At 37.6% G+C, this 20,673-nt stretch overlaps 1 protein-coding gene across 2 annotated transcripts in view; it reads right to left on the reverse strand.

The window, feature by feature from the left end:
* PRKG2 (protein kinase, cGMP-dependent, type II) overlaps nucleotides 1–20,673 on the reverse strand; it is a 188,493-nt gene that overhangs the window by 121,124 nt on the left and 46,696 nt on the right. For both annotated transcript variants that reach the window (XM_006875069.1, XM_006875068.1), the window contains exons 3-5: nucleotides 14,191–14,357; nucleotides 3,580–3,693; nucleotides 2,138–2,243 (exon numbers count right to left, since the gene is read on the reverse strand). In XM_006875069.1, coding sequence (XP_006875131.1) covers nucleotides 2,138–2,243; nucleotides 3,580–3,693; nucleotides 14,191–14,357 — 387 coding nt within the window. The remainder of the gene's footprint in view (nucleotides 1–2,137; nucleotides 2,244–3,579; nucleotides 3,694–14,190; nucleotides 14,358–20,673) is intronic.

Genomic DNA, 20,673 nt, shown 5'->3' on the forward strand with positions numbered 1-20,673 from the left:
TATAATCTCATAATAAAATGTAAATAGAAAAAGACAGAGCTTACTATACATTATAAACTAAAGGGAAATGTAGTTCCCTAATTACCTATTGTTGAGACAGTAAAAGGAGAGACAGAAGTCATCATTCATTTTCACACAACAATAATGAAAATTATACTTGTCCAAATCTAGGATCTATAAAACTGATAAAAACTTTCTCCTGTAAACTTATCGATTTGGGGAGCAAGGTAAGAGATATTAGGAAAAATATTTTGTCTCTCTCTATGAGTGCAGAAGCCAGTCTTCTTGTGAACACCACCACATCCACAATGCTTATTTCCTGGTAATATGCCTTTGCTGAATGAATAAAGTAACAAAAGAAAAGAAGAAATAAGTGAGGGAGTGAGTGAAGATGGGAGATAAAGCAGAGAATGGCAGGAAGATGTAGTAGAAAATTATCTGAGCTTCTTCCACTAAGAGCGCGTATTAAACTCGAAGTGCATGAACCATCTGCCGCTTGGCTCAGGTTTTATTTTGGAGACAAACACAAACCAAGGGCAGTGGTTTATTTCTTTATCTTTCTTTGGCTCTTGCATAAGTGTGTCTCATTAGTGTTAAATGCTGACCTGTGTCATTCCCGTTGCTGGAGTTTGAGAGCACCTGCACTCAGGCTGACCCCACAATAGGATGCCAAGGCATTAACTGACATATTGGTAAGACCCTTGTCATTATTGAAATTCTCTGCAGGAGTCATTATTGTTTCTGGGAGGATAAATAAGTAAGGCTCTACATGAAAAACCCTACCAGTGCATGTTCTATTTATTAACAATGCATCCATTCAATATTTACCAATCCTTCACCATATGCTAAGCACTGTATAACCCTGAAAACGCTTATTTAGCATAGAAAATCAATGACCCCCCAGGCTAGCTTTGCAAGTTATACTCTCTATACTTCCAAAGAACTCAATTTCTAAAAATTCATATGATACATCACTATTATTACCACTAATCATAGTAACATTACATTACAGTGTGTGTCAGTCAGAAACTATCAAGTAGTCTACACAGACGGAAACAGTTTAAATAATTAATTTATACTCTACAAATATGTACATATATATTTTTACATATGAAACTGTTTTTTGCCGATAAATTTATATTACATTTGTTTTCCACCAAAATTAATATACCTAAAAGTCCTGGTGTGGCACTATAGGATAAGTACTAGAATGTTAACTGATAAATCGGTGGTTCAAACCCACCAGTTGCTCCTTAGAAACCCTATACAGGGTCTCTATGAGTTGGAATCAACTTAAAGGCACTTAACAACAATTAACAAGTTATTGATGTACAGAACGCTTCACAAAATGAGTATGTTGCAAGGACCCTGTCATTATGGCAAGTATAGTTAACATTTTTGGCAAATCAATTTGCTAGAAATACTAGTAATTTGCAACATAATGTCTATACAAATGAGAAAAGAACCTCTCAGTTAAAACAAAATGAAGAAAATAAATTAATTCCAATGTGATTCTGAGCAAATTATCATTAGAAGTTATCTTTTCATACCCACTTCCAGATTATAGAATGTCTTTCTAAGCCACCTGAGCAGGTATTTTAGGAATTTATTGCATATTTTCTATACTATATGGCTCCATCAAGACAAGACAAAAGATAGTATGAAATACAAATAGGGTTAAAGATAATTCACTATTAACTTTTTATAAATGTGGCATTTATGGAACAGGAATAATTTGTTCCTCTGGTTTAATCATGTGGAAAATACTTAAATGGGAATAATTAGAGAAAAGTAATTATTCTGACAAAATGTTCATGACATTTTTAAGATCCAGTCAATACATTCTTTAGGTTCCACAGTTTTCAAACTCAAATAAACCAATCCATTGCTGTTGAGTTGATTCTGACTCTTGGCAAACCCATGTGTGCATAGTAAAAGTGCTTCAAAGGATTTTCAAGGCTGTGGCCTTTCAAAAGCAAATTGTCAGGCCTGTCTTCTGAGGTGGTTTTGAATTGTTAACCTCTTGGTTAGTAATTGAATACTTAACCATTTGAGCCACCAGGAACTCCATTCAAACTCAGTTTATTCACAGTATGGCTATACTATTTCTGCTATTTCCCCATTGTGTCATTCTTACCTTCTGAGGAAGTTTCTGTACTGTTCATCTCTAGCTTGAGCTGTCCTTCTCATTATATTCTGGAATACCTCTCGATCTAGTGCCCAAGTTTTAACATTGGTAATAGCTTTGGAAAGATAAAGATAATAATAAAACTTTTATTTAGTTACAATTTTAAAAAAATAATCCAACATACAACAGTATGCTAATAAATCACTTTGCTATAGATTCTCAAAAAAATATTACTTAGAAAATGCATTATTTAAACATACCAAAGAAAGAAAATACCTATATAAGTAATGAATATTTTATAAAATCTTTTTGACTTTGAGATGCACCATGTAAGTGAGTAGCAAAAGATTCCCTTTGTAATTATGTTTTGCTTAGGATGATAAAATTAGTTCGCAGTTCCAATTGTACACTTCATCATGAGGATATATTTCAGGTCTGTGCTGTGAACAAGGGAAATCCAGTCAGTCACCCATTAGCTAGTCCCAAGAGTAAAGGTTTCACAAGCAGATAGTTAAAAGGTAAATATCTCTGTCTATCTGTGTGTGTTTCTTTGTGTCTTTGTATGTTGCTATTGGTAAAGACAGCTAATCTAAAAGATCTCTGACATTCCTTTGAAGTAACATGTGCACAAATGATTTTCAATAACATGGACGAATTTCTTAAGGTTTTTTGTATTTTGTTTTTGTTTTTTTTAATGAGAGACTTCAAGGTAAGCATAATGTCAGAAAAGGAAGAGAAATACCAGCTCAAAAAAGAGCTAGATAAAATGATAGTTGTAAGATTAAAAACAGGAGTCAGGAGAATCAAATAAATCCACCCAAACTAAAAGCTTTGGTTTACCATATTTTAGAGAAAATGAGAATTGTCTTGACTTTTTAGCTAAAAATATTGATCCCTGGATCCCTTACCCAATCCCAAACACAGAGAAACTTCACATCTAAATAACTCATAAGAAAACCCAAAACAAATATTCTTGTCATTGTCTGTAAATAAAGTCAAGTTGGAGCAATTAAATTAATCCCAAAAGTCATTCATAAGAACACCATTAAGTGAATTTGATCCTTTGGTAACTATAGATTTTTATTAGTTGAATTAACTGTTCTGGCTTATAATATATCTAGATCATTGTGAAGAACAGATAACAAAATATTCTAGAAGAGTCCAACTCAGAGGTCTAAATAGTAATAAAGTAGTCATTAAAAGAAAGTATTAGAACCATTCAGTTTAAAGAAATGTTTGTATTTTATATATAAGTATCCGATGAAAACGTTCTTTGAAACTAAGATCCTTCATTAGTTTCATATGCTATCCTTTTACAGGCATAGCATTTCTGTTGATCAGGGCATACCAGGCAAAATAGGATACAAAATGATTCTAAATAAGGATATAACAGCGACTTAATTAGATTAATTTTAAATTTGTGAAATATACAGCATTTCATCTCCAGTTACCTTTCACAGAGGCAGTCCTTGTACAGTTGTATAAAATGGCTAATTCCCCAAACGTGGTCCACATAGGGATAGAGGACAGTAACTTCTCTCCTTGGAACACCTCTATTCGACCCTCTAGCAAGCAGAATTAAAAACACACACACACATAACCAAAATGTATCTGACACTCACAAATTAGTAAAATATAGCAACAATAAAACAAGAAAAATGCACACAAAACACACAGGTAAGATATCTCAGGCTTCTCATTACAATTTGTTGTTGTTCAGTGCCCTGAGTCACTTCCGACTCATAGACATCCTGTGTGTATGTGGTTTCCAAGGAGCGGCTCCAATAGAGTGGTTTAAAGTGCAGACTTAAAACAGCTCTACCACTTACCCAGCTGTACTTGGATGGCCTTGAGGAGATGAACCTTTGTGCCTGCGGCTTCTCACTGATAAATGGCGATAGTGACAATAACTACTTTATTCAACTGTTTTGAGAATGCCATGATTTGATACACATAAACAATCAAGAATGAAGTCTAGCATGTTGTTGTTGTTGCATGCTAACAAGTCAATTCTGACTCCGCAACTCTATAGGACAGAGTAGAACTGCCCCATAGGCTATTCAATGGTATAAAGATGTAAAGGAGTCCTGGTATGGCATTATGGGTTAATGTGCTGGACTGTAAGGTCACTTTGAGCCCCAAGGTCAGTTTGAACTACAAGGATGGAGGTGCAAGCTCACCAACTGCTCCAAAAGAAGCCCTATATGAGGTTACTATGAGTCAGAACTGACTCAACGGATTTAGTGACATCAGTATCAAAGACATGACAGTGTACTTATGTGAAGATTTCCAGTCTTTAAAATCCTATGGAGCAATTCTACTCCATAGCTGGTATCAGTCAGAATCCACTCAACAGAAATGGATTTAATTTTTACAGGAGAGATCAGTAGGTCTTTATTATTGCATAGCGCTGGTAGGTTCAAACCACTGATTTTTTTTTAAGGTTTTCATTGTGGATTGAGTAAAAGTTTACAGGGTAGATCATCAGTTTTACATTCAACAAATCATACACCTTGTTTCAGCACGATTATAATCCTCTCCATGTACCATCCGTCAGTTACCAGTGTTTTGCTCTATTCAATTTAGCTTTTTTTTTTTTTTTTTTTAACACTCAGGCATATATAATAATTTATGCCACCAAAGGGCACATTCTGCATATCTGCCTCCTGGCCACCACCTCTTAATACCTCTATTCCCATGAATCTAGAGTCCTCAGCAGCTCCCTCTCTCCATGTTCCCATCTCTACCTCCATCTCTGGTGTCACTGCTTCTCTGGATAAGGTCTCGCATTCTACTTGTGCTCTATTCCCTTGATGGTCCTAGGAGCCTGTTTCTGGACTGTCAGATTAACTCCTCCCCTGTTTTTTGTTACATAACTGCTATCTTTACGATTGTGACAGTCGCAATTAGTCACGATAGCAATTACTCATTACTGAATCATAAGAATCTTATCCCCATTTCTTTTAAACAGACCCATCTAGACAAGATGAAAACTATTCAGCAGGGACTCTATCTTCCACCTCACACTATTAAACTAAGTTCCCTCTTGAAACCTTGTAAGCCAGTCACTTCGTGCCTTTATCACCCCCTGATTTTAGGTAGCCAGTTTCTAAGTTGCTCATCCCTATCTACTCTGTGTACAGAGGGAATAGCATTGGTAGTTGATGTGAAGACTCCTTCTCTCTATGTTGGTATTTAGAGTTACTACATCCATGAATAAAGGTCAAGTGCATCAAAATGTAGCAATTTACCCTTGTTTCCTTCATAAAAAATTGTTTTGTTCTTTTTTTTTTTTTTAAATATTCCTTTAGTCAAGTTCTCTGCTATTCATAAGGTTTTCAGTGAATAAATATTCAGAAGTACTTCTTCCTAGTCTGTCTTCCTCTGGAAGCTCATCAAAAATCTGTCAACGATGGGTGACTCGGCTGGTATTTAAAATGCCGGTGGCAAATGGACCTCACCAGATGGAATACATAGAAATCAAATTGACTACATCTGTGGAAAGAGACAATAGAAAAGTTCCATATCATCAGTGAAAACAAGGCCAAGGGCAGACTGTGGAACAGACCATCAATTACTCGTATGCAAATTCAAAATGAAGCTGAAGAAAATGAAAACAAGTCCACGAGAGCCAAAATATGACCCTGAATATATGCCACCTGAATTTAGAGATCATCTGAAGAACAGTTTTGATACATTAAACACTAAAGACCGAAGACCAGAAGAGTTGTGGGATGACATCAAGAACATCGTACATGAAGAAAGCAAAAAGCCATTTTTAAAACAATAAAGAAAGAAAATGTCAAAATGCATGTCAGAACAGACATAGAAACTTGCTCTTCAGTATAGAGATGCTAAAGCAAATGGAAGAAATGAGCAGGTCCAAGAGCTGAACAGAAAATCTCAAAGATCAACTCGAGAAGATAAAGCCAAATATTACAACAAAATGTGCAAAGATCTGGAATCAGAAAACCAAACAGGAAGAACATGCTCAGCATTTCTCAAGCTGGGGAACTGAAGAAAAAATGCAAGCCTCGCCTTTCATTATTAAAAGATTCTCTGGGCAAACTACTGAATGATGCAGAAAGCATCAAGAGAAGATGGAAGGAATACAGAGTCACTGTACCAAAAGGAAATGGTTAATGTTCAACCATTTCAAGAGGTAGCATATGATCAAGAGCAAATGATAATGAAGGAGAAAGCCCAAGGTGCATTGAAGGAATTGGCAAAGAACAAGGCACCAGGAGTTGATGGAATAAAAACTGAAATCTTTCAAGAAAGTGATGTGGCACAGGAGGCACTCAGTCATCTCTGTCAAAAAATTTGGAAGACGACTATCTGGCCGACTGATTTGAAGAGATCAATATTTGTGCCTATTCCAAAGAGAGGTGACTCAATGGAATGCAGAAATCATTGAATAATCTCTTTGATAGCCCATGCGAGTAAAGTTTTCCTAAAGGTAATACAGAAATGGCTACAATCATACATTGACAGAGAACTTCCAGAAGTTCAAGCTGGACTCAGAAGAGGCCGTGGAATGAGAGATATCATTGCTGATGTCCGATGATGGATCTTGGCTGAAAGCAGAGAATATCAGAAAGATGTTTACCTGTGCTTTATTGACTACGCAAAGGCTTTCAATTGTGTGGATCATAATAAGCTATTGAAGTATGAGTATTCCAGAACACTTAATTGTGCTCATGAGGAATCTGTACCTGGACCAAGAAACAGTTTGTTTGAATAGAACATGGGAACACTGAATGGTTTAAGATTAAGAAAAGTGTGCGACAAGGTTGTATTCTTTCACCATACTTATTCAACCTGTATGCCGAGCAAATAATCCGAGAAGCTGGGTTCTATGAAGAAAAACATGGCATCAGGATTGGAGGAAGACTCATTAACAACCTGCAATATGCAGATGATACAACCTTGCTTGCTGAAAGTGAAGAGGACTTAAAACATTTACTGATGAAGATCAAAGAGCACAGCCTTCGGTATGGATTACATCTCAATGTAAAGAAAACAAAAATCCTCACCACAGAACCAATAAACAACATTCTTATCAAAGGAGAAAAGACTGATGTTGTCAAGGACTTCATTCTTCTTGGATCAACTATCAACACTCACGGAAGCAGCAGCCAAGAAATCAAACAACGTATTGCATTATACAAATATGCTGCACTAGACCTTTTTAAAGTGTTGAAGAGCAAAGATGTCAACTTGAGGACTAAGGTGCTCCTGACCCAGGCCTTGGTATTTTTAATAACCTCACATGCATGTGAAAGCTGGACAGTGAATAAGGAAGACTGTCGAAGAATTGATGCTTTTGACTTATTGTGTTGGAGGAGAATATTAAAAGCGCCATGGGGTGCCAAAAGAACCAACAGATCCATTTTGGAAAAAGTGCAGCCAGAGTGCTCCTTGGAGTCTAGGATGGCCAAACTTTGTCTCCCATACTTTGGACATATTGTCAGGAGGGACCATTCACTAGAGAAGGATATCATGTTTGGTAAGTTGGAGGGTCAGAGAAAAAGAGGAAGATCCCCAATGAGATGGACTGTCAAAGTGGCAGCATTGATGTACTCAAGCATGTCAACAGCAGTGAGGTTGGCCCAGGATCAGGCAGTGTTTTGTTCTGCTGTACATAAGGCTGCTGAGGGTCAGTACTGACTCGATGGCACCTAACAACAACAAGCTGAGTTCTGATCATCAAGCCAGCAAGGCTAGGTCAAATGGGTACTATCTGTAACTTTGGGTGTTCTTATGTGACCCCTCTCACTTCATATCAGCTGGATGCTTCACTCTCAGCTCTAGATCTCTTTGGCTATGTCCTTATCCAGAGGCTCTGGTATCCCCAGGACTAACCATATTTTGGACCAACCAACCCTTTTTCTTCTCTCCCTCATCTCCAGGTCCATGGGAGTCTGTGGACCATGGTTGAACTCAGCTCATTTCTTCAATGCTACCTTTCCTCCTCTTGCAATAACCAGTAGACCAACATGGACACCAGCAAGCTTACATGCCTGCTCATGTGTTCCCTTTGAGTTTCCGTCTTAGAGGAGATCAAACCACTGATCTTTCAGTTAGTAGCCATGAATGGTATATAGGTGTAAATTGCAGTGGTGGTGCAATGATAGAATTCTCACCTTTCATTTAGAGACCTGAGTCTAAAGTACCACAAGCACAGCCACCAACCATCTGTGAAGACTTGTGTGTTATTATGATGCCAAACAGGTTTAAATGGAGTCCCCAGAATAAGAATAGGAACTAGTCCGGCAACCTTGTTCCAAAAATCAGCCAAGGATCACCACTATGGGTCACAAATTCTTGTGCATGGAGTTTCCAGGAGTCAGGTGCAAATTTAATGAGAGTCCTGGTGTGGCACTGAAGGATAAGCAACAGACTGCTAACTTTAAGGTCAGCAGTTCAAACCCACCAGCTGCTCTTTGGAAACCCTATACAGGATTGCTATGAGTTGGAACCAATCTGCCGGCGCTTAAGAACAATAACAACAAGGAGCAACCTAAAGCAAACTCCAAACTCACTGTCACTGAGTTGATTCAAACACAGAAACACTATAGGGTAGAGCAGAACGGCTCCATAGGGTTTCCAAGGCTGCAAATATTTATAGAAGGCAAAGGGCTACATCTGTCTCTTGCAGAGTGGCGACTGGGTTGCAATCACCCACTTATTGGTACCAGCTAAGCATTTAACTACTGCACTGCCAGGGTTCCTCCTAACAACAATAATATTGTTAATAGTATTATCACCTTTGCAAAACTGTTTTCCTGAAACAGTGTATGCTAAGTGTTTTTATTTAAATGTATTTAACCCATGAAAAATGTTGCTCATGGAACTCTTTCTCTTGTATTAGGAGCACCACAGTCCTTATATACCTTGACAACACAACTCAGCCATCCATTCTGGTAAGATAACTTGTCATTACACACAAATGCACCCGCCTTGGAGTCACACTGCTTGGCTCTGAGTTATGGCCCTGCCAGTCTCTGCTGTGTGACCTGGGGCAAGCTATTATTATGAATTCACTTAAATAAATTAACAATCAGAAATCATTAGAATAGTGCTACACAATGATGTGAAAAAGAAAGAACATCAAGTAACATCACAATTCTTTTGTCTAGTTAACTCTCCTCTCTGCTACATAAAGATGACTATAAACAAAACCTTATCTAACCAAGATTATGTGCAAAAACATTCTAAGTTCTTAAAGGTGGTATGGTAATGTCTCTTTCCCTTGAAGAATTCAAGTCTTTTCTTCTCCAGACACAACCCTAAGTAGCTCAGCCAGACCCATGCCCATTTATCCATCCAAAAATTTGATCTGAGTATCTTGCCAGAGATACTTTGTGTCAGAAACTATTCGAGGTGAGGTGACAGAGATACAGAGCGAATAAAACAGAGAAGATGGCTGTTCTCAAAGAACTTTTAGTCTAGCATGTAATAAACTCTTTTGACTCTAAATCATAAAGACTAGATATTCAACTTAATAATTTCTCATTACAACTAAATTCTATTCCATCAAAACCACTTAGTGGTACTGTCGAGTTGATATCATGAGTCTTCACGCATTTCAAAATTTCTTTTGTTTGTTATTTTCTATTATCTGATTAGTTCTGGCTCATGGGGCTTGAATAATCCCAAAGACTTGTATGAATTAACAAAAAAAGTTTAAGCTAAATAAGCTTTTATGATTTGCTATTCATGCTATATTATATAAAGGGGAGATTTTTAATTATCAAATTAATTTGTTCAATCAGATAATTAAACCAAGTAATTCAGTCCTTGAATAACACCATAATTAACCCAAATAAGAAAATATTCATTTCTCATTTCCATGTGTGCCATAGCCTTTTCCCCCTGTACTCTGTTAAACCTCTGCTCTCTTCAAACCTTTCATTAGTTACTGACAAGGAGTGGGATGGGCGAATCCTTTCCTAGCCGCTTCCATAAATACCTGTTGACTTAATAACCTATCTTCTCTTGCCAGAATGCTCTGGTGTTGCTAAAGTAGAAGTGAGTTGGCCAGGAGAGAAGCTGCAAGAAGGGACAATTGATCAAGATAGTCCATCCCTAAAAACTTGAAGGTGGGTAAATGGAGTATAGCTCACTTCTTAGGTATAATAACTATTGGCAATGACTGTATAATTTAAAAGATGCCTACAAAGACATATAAGGAAAATGATACACTAATAATTATGAAAAGGTTACGTCTAAAAAAAAATCCAAGTATATGCATACTATAAATAGAATGCTAATAAGGAGCTCTGGTAGCGTAGTGTTTACGAATCGGGCTGCGAATCTTAAGGTCAGCGGTTCGAAACTACCAGCTGCTCTGCAGGAGAAAGATGAGGCTTTCTACTCCCGTAAAGATTTACACCCTCGGAAACCCTGTACAGGGTCGCTATGGGTTGGAAACGACTCGATGGCACTTAACAACAACAACATAAATAGAAATATGCATGCTTGTTGGTAACTTCTGCCTTATACCTAATGCCCCAAGGAAATAAGAATAATAAAAACACCGCTTAGATTATTAGCAATGGTAAAGTGATGAAACCCTCAGCTGCTAACTGAAAGGTTGGAGGATAAAATCCAGCAGTTTAGAAGCAGACAGCCCCCTCTTTCCCCCAGCTTCCATAAAGATCTACAACCATGGAATCCCTTTCGGGCAGTTCTACTATATCCTATAAGGTCTCTGTGAGTCAGAATTGACTTGACTGGTAATTCAAAATAACAGATCATTGATAACACAGTTCACAAAGACATTGTTCTACATCCTACTTAGGTGAGTAGTGATTGGGATCTTTAACACTATTAAGCAGCCATCTAAGATGCAACTATTGGTCTCTCCCTGTGCAGAGGAAAGAAGAGTGATAAAATTGAATACGTTTGGGATCAATTAGTCCAATGGACTAATGAAACATGAGAACATCAGTCTCCATGACCCTGATGATGCTGGCTTTCACTTCTAACTATTCTGAAAGGGATCACACTAGAAGGTCCCGGATAGAGTGGGAGCAAATGTTAAACAAAACTCAAAATTTATGGAAAAAAAAAAAAAAAAGGCTTACAATGGTCAAAGAGACTATGGCCCTTGTTCCCCCTTCAGGTATCATACTGAACTCACCCCTTGAGGCTCAATTTTTGGCCCAGCAATAGACAGGTACATAGAGGAGACAATAACACTAGTAATGTATGCACACCATGGAATGGTCAACTATTTAGGATCAAAAAGGCAGTGTTTACCTAAAGACAGAGTTAAGAAAGAAGATGGTATGGAAATAAGAATCACAGAAAGGAAGTGGGATGACTTCTGCTACATAGAAGGGATTGCAATCAATGAAGTGGAATGAAGTATAAGATTTGTTGAGTGTATAATTCAAGATCTGTTCTGTGAACCTTCATTCAATGCACAATAAAAAGCTTAAAAACAAACATTTTACCAATGGGAATAAATAAATGTTCACAGTACATCTCAAGTTACTAACCTAGGTAAACCAGTTTATTCTATTACCTAAAGGGAAAATATCTTCAGATTGTTCAAATAATTTGTTTACATCCTAAAAAAAAAAAGATTATATATGTATATGTGTGTGTGTATGTGTGTGTATGGACTCCTGGTGTGGCACTGTAAGATCAGCACCACTAAGCTGTGAACCACAAGTTCGTCAGTTCAAACTTACCAGCTGCTCTTTGGAAACCCTATACAGGTTTGCTATGTGTCAGAATTGACTCGATGACACTTAACAGCAACATACATATATAAGTAGATATATATTTGTTGTGGTTGTTAAGTGCCGTTGAATTGATTCCCACCCATAGCGACTCTGTAAAGGGTTTCTGAGGAGTGGTTGGTGAGCTTGAACTACCAATCTTGCGGTTCAAACAGACTTTGCAGTCCAGCGCATTAGCCCACAGTGCCTAAATGTAGACATAGATATGTATGTGTGTGCATGTGCATGTGTGTATATGTCTGTCTGTGGTGTGCTGTGGAGTCGATTCCGACCCTACATAGGGTTTTCAAGGCTGTATGTCTTTACGGGAGCAGAAAGCATCTTTCTCCCGTGGAACTGCTGGTAGTTTCAAACTGCTGACTGTAAGGTTAGCAGCCTGACTTGTAACCACTATATATATATATGCATATGTGTGTATATGTGTGTAGTTTCAAACTGCTGACTGTAAGGTTAGCAGCCTAACTTGTAACCACTATATATATATGTTGTTGTTGTTGTTGTTAAGTGCCTTCGAGTCGGAGCCGACCCATAGCGACCCTGTACAGGGTTTCCGAGGGTGTAAATCCTTACGGGAGTAGATAGCCTCATCTTTCTCCCGCAGAACCACTGGTAGTTTCAAACTGCTGACTGTAAGGTTAGCAGCCTGACTTGTAACCACTATATATATATATGCATATGTGTGTATATGTGTGTAGTTTCAAACTGCTGACTGTAAGGTTAGCAGCCTGACTTGTAAACCAGTATATATATGTGTGTGTGTGTGTGCTTATGTGTGTATACGTATGTGTGTGTGTATATGTGTACATGTATATATGTGTCTGTTTGTGTGTATGTGTGTATATATGTGTGCATGTGTGTGTATGTATGTGTGTGTATGCGTGCTTATGCGTACGTATGCATATATATGCGTGTATATGCATGTATATGCGTATATATGTGTATATACATATATAAATATATATGCATATACTCTGGTATACTGGTGTGGTCTGTAGGATAAGCACTTGACCACAAGCAAGGCTGGTTTGAAGCACAGGTTTGGTGGTTCAAACTCACCAGTTGGTCCTCGGAAACTCTAGACATAGTTGCTATGGGTCAGAATTGACTTGACAGCACTTAATATGTGCTGTATGTTAATATGTAGAGTCGGTTGTGATTCATAGCCATCCTACATAAGGTTTTAAATCTTTGAGGGAACAGAAAGCCTCATCTTTCTCCTGCAGAGAGGCTGGCAGGCTCAAACCCCAGGACCTTGTAGTTGGCAGGCCAATGCTTATTGTATGGAGTCACCACACTCCCTATATATACGTGTGTGTGTAGGTGTGTGTGCATGTGTGTATTTAGAAAGCAAGACCAATATAAGATCTAGTCATTCAATATGAATTTGAGAAATAAATCTTTTAACTATATAACCATTATTATCTTCCCATAATCTAAATTTTACAAGTGATCATAAACAGAAGGAATCATAAAAGATGATGAAATTCTTTGAAAAATCAGGGAGTTTTAATTTCAGGCATTTCATTTGACTTTTCAATTGGCTTTTAAAATCAGTATATAACAACAACAACAAAAACTTTTCAAAAGCACAAAAATAACTATTTTGTTCCCAATACAACCACCTAAATACGTCATCATAAACAAGTGTTTTATAAAGAAATACATTTCCTGGTTGTTAAATTTAAAACATTGTAAGTGTAGGTGTGGACACCGAGTCAGATTTCCTAAATTGCCATTCTACCTCCACCATATACAACTTGTGTGGCCTTGGGTAAGTTACCTAACTTTTCTGGAAAACAGTTCACATCAGTAACATGGCGGTATTAACAGCAGTGCCTGCATCCCTGGGTGGTAATTATGAGAAATGAGATTTATCTATTAAGTGTTAGCAAGATAAAATGCCTGAAATTAAGGGGGAAAAAACAAAAAACACAATTCCTGTCATATGGATTCTAACTCATGGAGACATAGTAGGTGTCCAACTAGAAGTGTGACTCATAAGTTTTCAGTTTCTGATTTTTTTTTCTGGAAGATCATTAGGGCTTCCTTCAAAGGCACATCTGTGTAAACTCAAACTGCTAACTTTTTGGTTACTAGCTTAGCCACTGATGCCACTCAGGGACATATAACTATTAAGTATCATCGTCATTATGATTTTGAGCAACAATGCCATTGTTTCATTAACTCTGTTAAATTTTCTACAAATAGAGCAATCAGTAGTGCATTTTAATAAACATTTGGGACAAATCCTAAAACAAGAGGCAAAATATTTGTGATATGATAATTTGAAAAATCTGTGAAACCTACCTGCCAGCACAAAGATATGATTTCCTGGTTCTCCTTGCTTGATAATATAACTCCCTTGCTGGTAGTTTCTCCCATACATGCATTCCACCATGTCTCTGATCTGCTGAGGATCTAGTCTCTTCAGAAACTGATTCTTATTAAGTGCATCTGTAATGAGCTTCTTCTCACTAAGGGAATGGGAAAGAAAAAATAAAAAGAGAAACAAAAACCTTGCTTTGCTGTTTATATTAAGTTAATTCTGATTATTACTAGATCTATACTGCTTTTTATTATTACATAGATCTATACTGCTTTTCCAGCAAGCGAAAACATTTTTTATAGCAATCAAATATTTTACCCTTATAATAATCGCATGTCATGTAAAAACCTTTGAAAATATTTTAAAGTATTTTTCTGGTAATCATTAGTATACCAATTCTATTGCCACTTCATTATATTATCATACAAATTGTAGATGGACTACTAGAGGACAATGATCATTAGATGGAAAGAAAATCCATTTGATAGGAAGAAGTCCTTCCCACTTAAGGGACTACAATGCAGTATTCTTTCACTGATGTATACTTGCACACATAGTATCTATGGTGTTGTTGTTGTTGTTAGATGCCCTTGAGTCGGTGCCAACTCATAGTGACCTTATGCACAGCAGAATGAAACACTACCCGATCCTGGGCCAACCTCACAATTTTTGCCATGCTTGAGCCCACTGATGCTGCCACTTGGTCAATCCATCTCACTGGGGGTCTTCCTCTTTTTCTCTGACCCTCCACCTTACCAAACATGATATCCTTCTCCAGTCACTGGTCCCTCCTGACAATATGTCCAAAGTATGAGAGATGAAGTTTGGCCTTCCTAGACTCCAAGGAGCACTCTGGCTGCACTTCTTCCAACACAGATCTGTTAGTTCTTTTGGCAGCCCATGGCACTTTAAATATACTCCTCCAATCCATAACTCAAAATCATTAATTCTTCTACGGTCTTCCTTATTCATTGTCCAGTTTTCACATCTATATGAGGTGATTGAAAATACCACGGCTTGGGTCAGGTGCACCTTAGTACTCAAGCTGACATCTTTGCTCTTCAATACTTTAAAAAGGTCTTGTGCAGCAGATTTGCCTAATGCAATACATCGTTTGATTTCTTGACTTCTGCTTCCATGAGTGTTGATAGTTGATCTTAGAAGAGGTATTTAACATCTTATTTAGTTCTCACCACTCAACAATGGATTACTACTAAATATACTTTATGGATAAGTAAATTGGGATAAAAGGGCCAGTTAATAAATATATCATAGAATAGTTCTATCTATATCTCTGAGTATAAACACCGTGCTGCTTCCATTCCACCCCATTGTCTCTTTTGTGGCGGAGAAGGCAGCTCCCTTGAAACTCATTAGATCTATAACGAGACATAAAGGAGTTCGATGGTAATCAGATTTTGCCCACACTTTTATTCAAGGTTCATCTAGGCTAAATCTGACCTACATTTCCATTCTCACAATTTATCTGCTGATAATCCTAAATGCTCTGGTGCACTCTGGAAGAGTTGTTGTTGTTGTGTGCCGTGGAGTCAGTTCCGACTCATAGCGACATTGTACAGGGTTTCCAAGACTGTAAATCTTTACGGGAGCAGAAAGCCTCATCTTTCTCCCGCGGAAGAGCTGGTAGTTTCAAAATGCTGACCTTGCGGTTCACAGCCCGATTCATAACCACTACGCTAGAGGTATCTAAAATATATACTCACCAATATCCATTACAAAAAATACAAAATGTTTTAATGAGCATGCTTTTTATGTGCATATCATAGAATTATAAACTGGAAGAAAAGGAACTTTGTGGCCCACATCAGAATCTTTGCACAATATATTTGGTCTTACTCGTACAATCATCACAATTTTTTACAATGGGATTTTCTGTGCTTTTCATTCAAACTTTTTCCCATCACTAAATTCCTTCTTGTTTGAAAACGGATAACCTCTTGCTATATAAAAAAAGTTTTGGGGCTCAAAGTAAAATTTAATACAATCAGATACTTCCTTCCTGACCTCACCCATCAAAGTATGGTTGTTGTTTTATGTGCCGTGGAGTCGGCTCCGAATCTTAGCGACCCTGGACAAGGTTTCCAAGACTGTAAATCTTTGTTGGAGCAGAAAGCCTCATCTTTCTCCCACAGAACCACTGGTAGTTTCAAACTGCTGACCCTGATGTAACACTATGCTACAATCAGAACATTAGCCTGAAGGAAACAGACTGAATTCCTTTTTCTTTATAGTGACTCCATCATCGCATGGTCAGCAAAACTATTATGAGTACCTTAAGAACTTCATCCCTCCTTCATTTAAGTAAATCTTGTAATCCCCCTTTAAAAATATCTTTAAAGAGGAACTGTGTCACATTTATCACTAAAAAGACCATTTTGGAGGCGGCGTCAAGATCCCAGACAAGGCAGAAAGGCTATGCAAACCCTCTACAATAAAGATACAAAGCAAAAAACAAATGAAACAGATATAGATGATAGTCCTGAAACCCTGAGCTTCAGATGAAGGAACAGAGAAGTGGATTGAAGGCTTGCTAGAAGAGAAATCTGAATAGATGAAGTACAAAAAGGGGCAGAATAGTGACCTGTGGCAGCAACCAATCACATACTACACAGATATCTTGAGATTTTGTGAGCGACTTCAGAAACAAGAAAGCATTGCAGAAACCATAGTCCTAGGGTGGCATTGCGGGTTAATGTGCTGGATTGCAAAGTTGGTTTGAACCACAAGGTTGGCGGTTCATGCTCACCAACTACTCCTCAGAAACCCTATACAGGGTTGCAATGGATCAGAAGCAACTTGACAGCACTTAACAACAACAATGACAACTGGTGCTTGGAGAGATAAAAGTGTGATTCATTTCCTGTTCACTGCTGGTGAACAGAGGAGTGAGTGGCCCCTAACCATATACTCCCTCAGAGAAGCTCCCACTTTCCCAGTGATCAGAGCTTCAAGGAGGTGATGAGTATAGTTGTGAGTTCCATTAAAGGAATCGGTAACTACTCACATTAACTCCCCTTGGACGGACTCTGATCTAAATCTGCAGAACAGGCCCAGGCCCTCACTAGAAGAAGCAGTTGACTAGATGCATTAGGGGGAAAATATGTAGAAAACAGACTGGTGAACTATGCCTATCAGCCAGGTATAGCATGGACATCTTAAACTTTTTTGGGTGATTTTGAAGGTAAGAGGGTGGTAGATAGTGCAGTGACATTGGCAGAGAGAAAGGTATAAATATTTTTCTTATACCCCATGGCACACAGCCACCACCACCCCACATTATCCTGGAGACTAGAAGTGTGACTGGCCCACCTGCTTACACTCCCAAGGAAGCTCCTACTTTCCAGGTGGTTGTATCCCCATTAAAGGGACTGGGGAACTAGCAGCATCAACCCCCACAACTAGAATCAACTATGGCCTGCTCCAGATTTGCAAAGCTGATTCTGGACAGCACCAGACTAGCAGGACCTCTCATTCATGGCTGCCCAGTGGGACAGTAATCTCTTATCTCCCAGGCACTTTGGGTCTGCAGAAACTACTTCTGAACTGAATGCCCAGAACAGACAATACCTAGTCCTATGGGAACTACAAGGAGAGTTGAGAGAGTTACTATCTCATTCCTTGCCCACCCATGATGGGAGGTCCTTGGCTGAGAGAAGACTCCAGAATTTTCTCCTCTCTGGGTCTGGCATCTGCCCTTTCACTGTTTTTGTGTTTTCTTCCTCTTCTTCCTTTCTCTTTCATTTCTATGTTTTTTTATCTCTGATTTCATTTTTTCTTCTTTTACCTGCTTCTGTTTCCAAACAGTGGCTACTTTCTTTCTGTCTCTCTTTGTTTTTCTTTTCTAATCACTGCCCTTTTTCTCTTTTATTCATTCCTCTCCCTAACTGTGCTTAATTCTTTTTCTTTTCTCATTTATTTTTTTCCCTCTCCCTCTTTTCTCTTTAGTTTTTGTATGCTTTTTACTAGCACTTATCTGCTTTTTTCTTTATTGTTCCTTACTTTCTTTTTTTTTACTGGTGTCTGCTTGTATTTATTTGTTTTACATTTCTCTTGTATGTGCTTTTTCTCTTCTTGACTCATTTGACAGGAGGCAGCATTTGTGTCCATACAGTCCAATCAGAATCATACCTTTTAAAACCCCACCCATTGGGTGTATACCAGCTGTTATACATCAGATCAGCAAAAACAATCAACATCAGCCAAATCCATCCAAAAATGAACGGCAAGAACAGCAAACAGAGGTTGCAAACCCTCCTTACCAAGTCATATCCACCAGGAGGCAATTGTTGAGTACATAAGTATGCCCCAACATATAATCATCAACTTAATATAAATACAACACCACAACAATATCTTCAATACAGCCAACAATGTATTTTACACAAAGAAACTAGCCAGTATAACTCAAACAAGTGACCAAACGGAAGAAGTAGAAACACTTTTTGAGGAAAAAAAGGCATTGCAAACACCTGAAAAATAATTCAAGAGAACAATATTTAGGTACCTCCAAATGATTGGCAGAAAAGGTGAGGAAAACAAGGACCAAATAAGGAAATCACTACACGAACAATCAAACAAAATAGATACAGGTTTGAAGAAAATACAAAACCTGTAAACAGAAATCCAGAAGATTAAGACTTAGATTTCTGAAATGGGCAATACATGGAAAGTGTCAAAGAAAGAAAGAAAGAAGAGTGATGAAAATTGAAGATGTTTGGAATCAATTAGTTCAATGGAGTAATGGAACATGCAAACATCAATCTCCATGACTCAGAAGAACTAGATGGTGCCTGGTTACCACTATCAACTGTTCTTAAAGGGATCATATTAGAAAGACTGGATAGCGTGGGAAAATCTGGAACAAAACAAAACTCAAAATTATGAAAAATAAATAAAATACTGGGCTTACTGGTCAGAAAGAGACTAAGGGAACTTGAGAGTTGGCCTTGACCACTCTTTGTTGTTGTTGTTGTTAAGTGCCATCGAGTCGGGTCCGACCCATAGCGACCCTGTACAGGGTTTCCGAGGGTGTAAATCTTTACGGGAGTAGAAAGCCTCATCTTTCTCCCGCGGAGCAGCTGGTAGTTTCGAACCGCTGACGGTCTACAAAAAAACTTACCCTCATGGTCCAATTTTTAGTAGTTAAATATATAGAGGGGGCAACAACTCTAGAAAATTATGCTTACCATGGGATGATCAGTCATTCAAGATCAAAAGGACAACAGTTACCTAAAGACAAAGTTAAGAAGGGACTTGAAGGAGGATGGAATGCAAACAGGAACCACAGGGAGGAAGTGGGATAGCTGCTTAGTATGGAGGGAATTTCAATCATTGAAATGAAATTAAGTGTATGATTTGTTGAATTTAAAACTGATGATCTGTAAATTGAGTGAAAGTCTGTAAACCTTCATTCAATCCACAATGTTTAAAAATAATTCGATATGCAAAGCATTATTAAAAATTAAAAAGATTTCAAGATCTTTCCTGAACTACAACACTATCTGTTATAATATCCATAAGCCTACAAGGAAGACCAATTAATATGATTAATACTAAATTTACACAGCAACCACTAATGCCAAGATAAAGAAATTGAAGACTTTTACCAACTTCTGCAGTCTTAAATTGATCAAACACACAATCAAGGTTAACTGGTAATTACTGGTGATTGGAATATGAACAATAAACAAGAAGTAACAATAGCTGGAAAATATAGCCTTGGTCACGGAAACAACACTGAAGATCACATGGTAGAATTTTTTGAGACCAATGTCTTAATCATTGCAAATACCATTTTTAACAGTGTGAATGGTGACTATCAAATCAAAGATATCTGTGGAAAGAAGTAATGGAAAAGTTTAATATCATCAATCAGAACAAGGTCAAGTTCTAACTGCAAAACAGACCATCAGTTGATCATATGCTGGGTCAAACTGAAAATGAAGAAAATTAAAACAAGTCCATGAGATACAAAATACAATAGTAAGTATATCTCAACCTTAATTTAAAGACCATCTCAGAAAAAGAATTGATGCACTAAATGTTTATGACTAAAGACCAGATGTGTGGTGGAATGAATTCAAGAGTATCATACATGAAAAAAAAAAGGAAAGAGTTATTTAAGATTCAAGAAAGAAAGAGAGTAAGAAATTGAATAGCAGAAGAGACAGTGAACCATGTTCATGAACATAGAGCGGCTAAAACAAATAGAAAATATGATGAAATCAAAGCACTGAATAGAATATTTCAAAGAGCAGCTTGAGGAGACAAAGTCAATAATGAAACTTGCAACTACATGGAGTTACAAAACCAAAAGGGATGAACATACATGTAATTTCCCAAGCAAAAAGAACTAAAGAAAAAATTAAAGTCTTCAGTTGCAATATTGAAAATTCTATGGGCAAAATATGATCATAACACATCCTTCCATTTGTTCAGGTTTT

Source organism: Chrysochloris asiatica, unplaced genomic scaffold (assembly GCF_000296735.1).
Source record: "Chrysochloris asiatica unplaced genomic scaffold, ChrAsi1.0 scaffold00311, whole genome shotgun sequence".
Lineage (NCBI taxonomy): Eukaryota > Metazoa > Chordata > Mammalia > Afrosoricida > Chrysochloridae > Chrysochloris > Chrysochloris asiatica.